The sequence below is a fragment of the Sardina pilchardus genome, chromosome 19 (assembly GCF_963854185.1).
Source record: "Sardina pilchardus chromosome 19, fSarPil1.1, whole genome shotgun sequence".
Classification (NCBI taxonomy): domain Eukaryota; kingdom Metazoa; phylum Chordata; class Actinopteri; order Clupeiformes; family Clupeidae; genus Sardina; species Sardina pilchardus.
This window is the reverse complement of record NC_085012.1, coordinates 19,390,424-19,400,423: the sequence shown is the minus strand read 5'-3', so window position 1 is coordinate 19,400,423 and position 10,000 is coordinate 19,390,424. Positions and strand designations below refer to the sequence as shown.

At 46.9% G+C, this 10,000-nt stretch overlaps 1 protein-coding gene across 1 annotated transcript in view; it reads left to right on the top strand.

The window, feature by feature from the left end:
• Nucleotides 1-10,000, top strand: part of zeb1b (zinc finger E-box binding homeobox 1b) — a gene marked incomplete at its 3' end in the record, with an annotated part of 51,242 nt that overhangs the window by 26,373 nt on the left and 14,869 nt on the right. The window contains exon 2 of the mRNA XM_062520759.1: nucleotides 9,129-9,287. Coding sequence (XP_062376743.1) covers nucleotides 9,129-9,287 — 159 coding nt within the window. The remainder of the gene's footprint in view (nucleotides 1-9,128; nucleotides 9,288-10,000) is intronic.

Below are 10,000 nucleotides of genomic sequence, written 5' to 3'. Positions count from 1 at the left end.
GCACAACATGGTGTGTATTTAAATGTTATGTGTGTCTGTGTGTGTATGTGCACATAAATGTGTTCGTTTGTGTGTGCAGCGCTCACTCCCTCTGTGTGTGTGTGTGTGTGTGTGTGTGTGTGTGTGTGTGTGTGTGTGTGTGTGTGTACCCTCCCTGAGGCAGTGTAGTGGCCTGATGAACAGAGGATGTGACAGCAGCTTGGCTTGTCTTTTTAAGTCATTAGCAGTTTGTCTCTCTCTGTCTCTCTTCCTCTCTTTCTCTCTCTTTCTCGCTCTTATGTGTTTTGCCTGTTTTGTTTGCTTTTTTTTGTTTTTGTTTATTTTGTGCGTGCGTGTGTGATTGGGGAGGGGGTGTGTGAGATATTGGGTTTTACATCTTGTCTACTTTTGACTAATACAGGAAATCTAAAAGTCAAAAGTCTCTCTCTCTCCCTCTCTCTCAGCCTGTTTCTCCCTATCAGTCTACCCCCAGTCTGTATTTGTTCTATTTTCTTCCTTTTGTTTTCTGCGTTCTCTGTCCCTCAGAGGTGACTCATTTCTGCCACATGAATATGTTTGTGTTTGTGAGCATGCTTGTTTGTTTATGTGTGTGTGTGTGTGTGTGTGTGTGTGTGTGTGTGTGTGTGTGTGTGTGTGTGTGTGTGTGTGTGTGTGTGTGTGTGTGTTGGTGTGTAGGCGCTTGTTTGTTTGTTCTGTCCTATTTCTTAAATGAACACAAGGTAATGAAATAGACAGTGTGCTTTTAGGCTACTGAACTGGACTGACAGATAGCATTATAAATGCTGATTAAAAACTAGTTGCAAGTAACATTAGCATATATATACATGTAGCCTACTCATGTCTGTACAGGTTAAATGAATCAACAATTTTTACAGGCAGATTGCATTGGCATAATAATGTTGATGTTAGGGTCGCCTATTTATTGCAGTCACATAAAGTGGTGTAGCATCAGCATGTTTCGTATGTCAGTCATGATACAGTACATATGGGGAAAACACCCTACCCTAAACTGGGACCTAAAATAGTTACAGGAACTACAGTCAGAGGAGCTAAAATAGCCCCCAGTTCCATGCAATGCAAATTTATGAAATAGAGGGGTAGTTCCTCAAAAGGTTCTAGGAACTGTCAAAAGTCCCTCCAGTGCAAAAGCACCCTCTGTTTCATGTTTGATGAGTGTGCTTCATCCTTGAAACAGACATACATAGAGCTCATGAAAGCATGTCCCTCAGGTTAGAATCACAAATGCTCTATTTTGGTCTTGCTTTCTCTCTCTCTCTCTCTCTCTCTCTCTCTCTCTCTCTCTCTCTCTCTCTCTCTCTCTCTCTCTCTCTCTCTCTCTCTCTCTCTCTCTCTCCCTGCCACTGTCTTACACACTGTACGTACAGAAACAGTCACACTGTCATGTGTCCACACACACATCACGCTGCACACAGTTTGGTGGAATGAAGTCTTTTATGGTCACAGCCTTTTTAAATATGCACACAGCTTCATACATTCATACACACACATACACACACACACACACACACACACACACACACACACACACACACACACACACACACACACACACACACACACACACACACACACACACACACAGACCTTTGAGTAGAGAGCATGGATCAGAAGAGAGGGATGGTCCACACTCCCCCCCCTCCCCCCCTCCCCCCTCCCCCCTCTATCTCCCCATCCGTGGTCAGATAACAAGAATAACAACCGTCGGAATGCCCAGTCACCTGTTCCCAGAATGCAACAGCTGCAAGCACGGGTGGCCTCCTCGCATAGGTGTGGGCCTGAACTGGTTTGATCCAGAGTCTCTCACTCACTCACACATACACACACACACCCTGCTTGTGCACAAAAAGCACATATACACACCTACACAATCCAGCACATCCATGCAGAAATATTCACCACATTAAATTTAACTGCAAACATCAAAACGTGTTTCTTCTTGAGTGCTTGAGTTATTAGCAGACCAATGGCTGGCACAGTTTCATCAGAATGTGTGTGTGTGTGTGTGTGTGTGTGTGTGTGTGTGTGTTTTTTGTGTGTGTGTGTGTGTGTGTGTGTGTGTGTGTGTTTGCTCAGACTCATGTTTGAAAGCCACTGTCTGTAAACAAACAGACAGGCTTAGTTAGGGCTAGGGAGCGTCTGCAAAGGAGCGTTCGCTCTGCTCTGTTGTTTTTGGTTTTGGCATGCTCAGTAAAGCACCTCAGGTCGGACTGGGCCAGGGATCATCTGCCAACAGATAAGCTGTGTCTCTGGCTCTGGCTCCACTGTGCTCAACACAGACATACATCATCTGGAAAGTCTCGGTCAAGTCGGCTGGATGAGGAAAGGGACAGTCCATCAAGTGCCAGTGCATCTAGGTGAAGTTAGGGATCGTCTTTCAAGCCAAGAACATTGGTCAGAAAAGGGACCATCTGCCAAGTGGTAGCATGTTGGGGCGAAATTAGGGACCATCTGTAAAGTCAAAAATACTGGTCTGGTTTGGCTAACAGGAAGCACATATTATCGGCCTTAATAGGTTTTATAGAGGAAACAAACCATAAATCAGGCCAGTGAGTTAACTTTGCTGACCCTTAGGTGAGTCACCTACTGTGTGTTGTGTGTGTGTGTGTGTGTGTGTGTGTGTGTGTGTGTGAGGCTGTTTGTGATTGAAGTGTTCCAGACATCAGGTAGAGTGTGTTGGTTGGCGGTCTCAACAGTTGTTGGTGTCTAGACTCATCTGCTGATTCAGCTGCCCACTCATTGATTCCTACTGTGTTAGTGTGTGTGTGTGTGTGTGTGTGTGTGTGTGTGTGTGTGTGTGTGTGTGTGCGTTAGTTGGAGATGCTGTGTGGGGCAGGGTGAGCCATAGGAAGGGAGGTCTATAAATAGCAAAGAGATTTCCTTACTCACAGCGTCCGCTCAGACACAGGAAAGGAGGAAGAGGAGAGATAAAAAGAACAGAGCTGTTATGAGAGAGAGAGAGAGAGAGAGAGAGAGAGAGAGAGAAGGGGGCGTGCTAGATACGTATTCTTTCTGATTTTCTCTGTTGTTCTCTCTCTCCGTATGTCTGGCTCCATCTGACTGTGTGTGTGTGTGTGTGGGGGGGGGGGGGGGGGGGGGTTGGGGGGAGACCAGAGCAAATCTAGGGAATTCAATAATTTGTGAGAGGCTGAGAGAACGAGTGAAGAGATTTAACAGTAAATCAGTGTGTGTGTGTGTGTGTGTGTGTTGAGAAAGAGTTAAACAGCCAAGTAAAGGCTGTTTCAGCTCTCTAAGCTCTGCTCTACACTGTTTAGTGCGAGAAATCCTCATTTCCTGTTTACACAGGTGTGTTACTGTGTGTGTGTGTGTGTGTGTGGCAATGTCTGTGTTTTCTCACACAACAGTTTGACTATTTTCTTTGTTTTTGTTTTTATTTTTTGATGAAGTTACTATAGTGACGGGGCTTTCTCCAATCCAGCTTGGCTTAAAATATCAGCAGAGAGAGAGAGAGAGAGAGAGAGAGAGAGAGAGAGAGATGTGAGAAAGAGGAGTAATACCGAGAGCGATAGATAGAGAGAGAAAGAGAGAGAGAGAGAGAGAGAGGGAACACAAGAGAGTGCAAATGAAGAATTAAAGGGCTGGTAGGAGAGAGAGTGAGTGATAACAAGGTAGGGATGTGTAGCTTACTGAAGCATGTGTACTGGTACCTTCCACCCCAAAGGCACAACAGCTGTTTCCTTTGTAGGCCACACACCTTCAGAGCCTTTCACACACTTGGATACACACACATACGTGCACACACGTACACACACATTGAGACGCGCTCAGACACACAGATACACAGGTGCCTACTTTACGTGCAGCGATGGAGTGTGAGCATGCGCGCGCAAGCAGACACACTCTCACACACACACACACACACACATGCGCGCAGCACACACACACACACACACACACACACACACACTCCATCTGTAGTGGCTGTTTAGTGTAAAAGCAGGCCCAGCCGTCACACACACTGATAATGCTGAGTGGCTTGACATACCAGCCATGCCTGTGAGCACTACAGCCTAACACACACATACACACACACACACACACACACAGTCACACATACACTCTCACTCACTCACACACACACACGCACACACATTTACTGTAGACTCACACTCACAGACTAAAGCACTCATACATTTGGTGTAGACCCAGTATTATGTGAGGGGATTGTCATTCTCTCACCTCAAATATAAACAGACATCTCTGTGTGTGTGTGTGAGTGAGTGTGAGTATGTGTGTGTGTGTCTGTGTGTGTATGTGTGTGTTATAGAGAACTGTTATCGTTGCCCAGGTATGGCTTCTCTCTCTGTCCTTATTTAGTAGTGGCAAGGCAGGCCGCCACGGCTGAGTGTGTGTGTTTTGTGTGTGTTTGTGTGTGTGTGTGTGTGCGTCTGTGTGTGTGTGTGTGTGTGTGTGTATGTGTGCGTCTGTGCACGGTTGGGGGGCGTTGGCCAACTTTCTCTCCCTCTTACCTTTTAAACATAGTCTCACTTTAGTTTTCAGGTCTCTCACACTCTCTCTCTCTCTCACACATGCACACACACGCACACACACACACACACAAACACACACACACACACACACGCACACACACACACACACACACACACACACACACACAGATGAATGCCCGTTCACAAATGGCAGGACTCACCTGCACAACATCATTTTTGAAATCATTAAAAAAAATACATATTAAATTGTTGGTGCATGCATCTTTGTGTGTGGTGGGCTCAGTGGTCAATTTCAAAGGAAATATTCCTTCAGTGTTTTTATTTCTTGATTATGGCATGTGTGTGTGTGTTTGTGTGTGTTTCTGTGTGTGAGTCAGTGTGTGTGTGGACAACTGCCTGAAGTCTCCTGGGACCACAGTGCCCTCTACAGTTCAAACTTCTTTTCAGTGTGTGGAGGTGTACGTGTGTGTGTGTGTGTGTGTGTGTGTGTGTGTGTGTGTGTGTGTGCGCGCTCATTTAGTGTGTGTGCACTTTGGAACGGAAAATGGCTCGGTGAAACCGTGTGTGTGCGTGAGGTGTAGTGGTTGGGTGTGTGTGTGTGTGTGTAATGAGATGGCTTGGATGTGGTGCAGACTGAACGACGACAAGACTTTTCATGCGGTCGCTTGCGGTATTTATGTTGCAGTGTTTTGTCTGTGTGTGTGTGTGTGTGTGTGTGTGTGTGTGTGTGTGTGTGTGTTTCTTCATGGTTTGTTTCGCTTTGCCATCTTGCCTTGACTACAGTGGAAGTGAATCTTGTGATTTCAGTGAAAGCAAATCTCTCTCTCTCTCTCTTTCTCTCTCTCTCTCTCTCTCTCACACACACACACACACACACACACACACACACACACACACACACACACACACAGAATAGTGTCTGCATTGTGCTTAATGTGCCCACAGTGTGAAAGAACTTTAACCTCTCCTCCATCAGTGCAGAATGAGGCTTTTATTTGGATAGGGAATCATTTCTGTTAGAAGAGCCCATCCATCAAAGACTACTTACTAGAAAGAGCCAGGAGGGGTGATCTTTAGGACACGCGCTACAGAAGTGTGTTGTTTTCTCTATTCAAAATCACACGCTTATGTAACAATTGCAATGCTGTATTTTGGTTCTCTGAATCTGGCTGTGTGTGTATGTGTGTGTGTTTTTGTTTTATTTATTTTTTTAGCTAGAGTGTTGTGTGTTTCTTTTAGGTGTACATCAGTGTCAATATGCATGGGGGTTAAATGCACTGAAGGTGTTAAATGCAACCTGAGAAGTGTGTCTGTGTGTGATTGTGTGTGTGTGTGTGTGTGTGTGTGTGTGTGTGTGTGTGTGTGTGTGTCCCTGTGTATGTGTGAGGTACATTGGTTGGTGTTATGGTTGGACATTCCTGGCGTATTTGAGCCAGTTTGCTTGGAAGGGGCGGTGTGTGTGTGTGTGTGTGTGTGTGTGTGTGTGTGTGTGTGTGTTGCAGATGGGGGGGGGGGGGTGGTGGAAGGGCATTTGGCCCTAATACAGAGAGGCCTGCTGGACACAGGGGGTCAAAGGTTAAATGTCAGAGGTGAAGAGTCAGAAGTTTGATCTGCCAGCCTAACCAGATTGTGTCTTCTCTTAATAAGATAGCTTATGTGCCAGAGTAGCAGAGAGAGAGACGGGGGGGCGGGGGGGGGTACCCCATGAAGGAATCTGCCAGCAGCTTCAAATGACTGTAGCAGATTTTTGTGTGTGTGTGTGTGTGTGTGTGTGTGTGTGTGTGTGTGTGTGTGTGTGTGTGTGTGTAATAGATGATTGAGTTGGGTCATTATTTTCTTAAACTAAACACTGACCACAGCACATCTGAAGAGGAGAAATAAAAGCAGTCCTTCTGTGACTACTGTGGGCATTTGCGTTTATTTGATTACTGCCGTTGCATGCTGATTGTGTGTGTGTGTGTGTGTGTGTGTGCGTGTGTGAAGCTCTGTTGTCCGCTCTTAGTAGCTTTTACTGATACTCCTGTGGTGTTGCGCTCATGTTTCAATTAAACACAATTATCCCTCCAGCTCCCCTGAAGTCATCAGTTCACTGATGCGTGCCGTGTGTGTGTGTGTATGTGTGTGTGTGTGTGTGTGTGTGTGTGTGCATGCGTGTCATCCGTGTGTGTTACAGGTAGAGGTTTCTTTTAGTGAGCGGCACTAGCATTAGACACATGGGTGGGGCTAACAGCTGATAGATGATCTTCCCTAAGCATGAACACACACACACACACACACACACACACACACACACACACACACACACACACACACACAGAGAGAGAGAGAGACACAAGGGAACAATAGAAACAAGCATCCTCACAGAAGCATGAACATCCAGAGTTGAGTTGAGGAGTCGCAACATGGATGGATGGAGAGAATGCCTGGATAAGGAAGAGAGAAAGAGAGAGAGAGAGAGATGAAGATGAGGGAGAAGAAGAGAGACAGAACCACAGGGCACAAAAGAAAGAACCACAACAGCTTAATACAAATGGGCAAGATAAGGCCAACAGCAGTTTGTGTGTGTGTGTGTGTGTGTGTGTCTGTGTCTGTGTGTGTCTACTCTATGTGTGTGTGTGTGTGCCTCCTTGCTGACTATGCGGCTCTCCAAGGGAAATTGATTTGGCTGAAGAGAGAGACACTTGCATTGGCAAAACAGAGAGAGAGAGAGAGAGAGAGAAAGAGAGCGGGATGGAGGGAGGAAGAGAGAGAGAAGGAAGGATGGAGGGAGGGAGAGGGAGAGGGAGTAAACGTCCATGGCGAGCGAGCGAGTGGATAGTGGGGGTGTTGGCACGGCCAACCTCTCCTCTGGACACACCTGCCGAGAACCATTAGGATTATTCACACTTCTCCTAATTATCGCTACAGGCTCCTCACCTGTGTGTGTGTGTATAAATATGTGTGTGTGTGTGTGTGTGTGTGTGTGTGTGTGTGTGTGTGTGTGTGTGTGTGTGTGTGTTTGCCTATTCATGACTCTTTGCTATATTTTGTGCTTGTGTTGGAATATTTAGTATGCTCCTGTTTGTCTTTGTGTTTTTAATTGTAAGCATGTTATCACTTTTTGACAAAGTGTGTGTGTGTGTGAGGGGGGGGCGGGTGATGTTGTGTTTGTGTGTGTGTATGTTTGTGTGTGTGCGTGTGCTGTGTGCTGACGTCCTTGTGTCTCACGTCCCGAATGGCAGACGGTCACCTTAAAGTCCTTCAGTATATTTCTTTCTCTCTCTCTCTCTCTCTCTCTATCACCCCATTTATCTCTCTTTCTTTCTCTCTCTCTCTGGTTTCACTTTTCAAAGCGTGTCTAGCAGTGTGTCTGTAGTGTGTGTGGTTATGTGTGGGAGTGTGTGTGTGTGTGTGTGTGTGAGTGATTTATATGGGGATCATTTAGCGAGCTGTTCCCTGAGCACTTAGGATAACGAACCACTCGTTTGGTGAGGGGATCATTCTGTCATCTCCTGTTTTAATGGAAGGCCCTCCACTACACACTAACACACTAACACACACACACACACACACACACACACACACACACACACACACACACACACACACACACACACACACACACACACACACACACACACACACACACACACTCAGTTATCCGCCCACTCCCGCCCACAACCCTACTCTGGCATTCACCTTTGCGCACACACACACGCACACACACATACACACACACACACAGGTGTATACACATAGACACACACACACAAGCCTGCTAATTTAGGTTGTCTTGACTGGGCACAGAAAATCAATACCACTTTTCCTTATCTGTCTCCTAGCTGTGTGTGTGTGTGTGTGCGTGCGTGCGTGCGTGCGTGCGTGCGTGCGTGCGTGCGTGCGTGTGTGCGTGCGTGCGTGTGTGTGTGTGCGTGCGTGTGTGTGTGTGTGTCCTAACTAACCCCTGACCTGCTACTGGTCGGGGTTGAAGACCTGTCTCATCTGCCGGTTGTATACGGCCAGGCGCCAAATCAGTCCTGCACCTCTGATCTCCATCACTTCATTTGTCTCAGTGTCCCTCATCCTTTTAACTCCCTCCCTTTCTCTCTCTTTCACTCTTTGTCTCCCTCTCTCTCTTTCTCTCTCTCTATCCCTTCCTCTCTCTTTCTCTTTCACTCTGTCTCCCCATCCCCCTCTCCCTCTCCCTCTCTCTCTTGCTATCCCTCTCTCCCTCCCCTCTCTCCCTCTCTCTCTCCCTCCCTCTCTCTCTCCCCCTCTCTCTCTATCCCTCTCTCTCTCTCTCTCTCTCTCTATCCCTCAGCCATTCAGTCGCCAGCCCAGTTTCAGTGAGCGTTATTGGCAAGACAAATATTCTCCTTCCCAATAATAAGCTCTAATCCCTCCAGTCAGCGTAAGTGGCCACCCCAAGACAAGGGCACAGCTGACTAACGACAGGCGTAGGGATGAGCGGGGGCAATAAAGGCTGTGATCACGGTGTCTGATGAGGGCTATATGATAATACACAACAATAATGGCCGAACTGCTGTTTGATTGCCTTTTAGGAGGAATTTTTGTCTTCTTTAAATATGTTTCTCCTGAGTGTGTTTCTGACGTTGAGTCTCTCTCTCTTTCTGTGTGTGTGTGTGTGTGTGTGTGCAGTAAGTAACTACAGCGCTGTGGTGGAGGGCAGCTCGGATTCTGACGATGAGGATAAGCTGCACATCGCTGAGGAGGAAGGCAGCCTCCCCGATGGCGAGAGCGTCGCCCCCGATGATGACCCCAATGGGGCCGTTGACCCCGAGGACAGGTGGGATGAAGGTAAGCCCAGTGTCATCACTGACACAGACACAGGCGCGTACACTCGTGCGTGACTCACTCACACACACTCACACACACACACACACACACACACACACACACACACTCATCAAGTGGAGAGAGGACAAAGAGCTATTGGATTGGCTGAAGATGAGTTGAATTGGCACTGGTTGAATGCTTTGACTCACTCTGTGGAGAGAGTTCAGATGTGTCACTGAGGAGAGTCCAGATCCATCGCTGGGAACACCATGTTGATGCTCCGCTGGCTGGTGAGAGACTGGAGGCCATTTTGAATGTTCACTCTTTCTCCTCGTCCCTCCTCTTCTGTCTACAGTAGAACCCATTTTGAAACCTGGTGCCTTCTGACCAAACGTATACTCAGAGAGCTGTTTATTTACTCCCCTCCTCCTCTCTCTCTCTCTCTCTCTCTCTCTCTCTACCTCTCTCTCTCATTTTTTTCTCTTTCTTTCATGTAATCTTTTCTCTCCCTCTCCCTCTCTCTGTCTCATTAGGACAGTTAGGCCATTTATCTCCCTCATGCTCACACACTCAATCACTCTCTCCCAGACAGAGCTCTCTGCTGACATGTTCTGTTATGAATCACATCTGAGATAACAACTTCCTGTTCACGGATGCATCATGGGAAATGTAGTCTGTCACTATGTTGGCATTGTCATTGTCACTCCTCTGCGGTTTACAGACGGGAAGGTTGT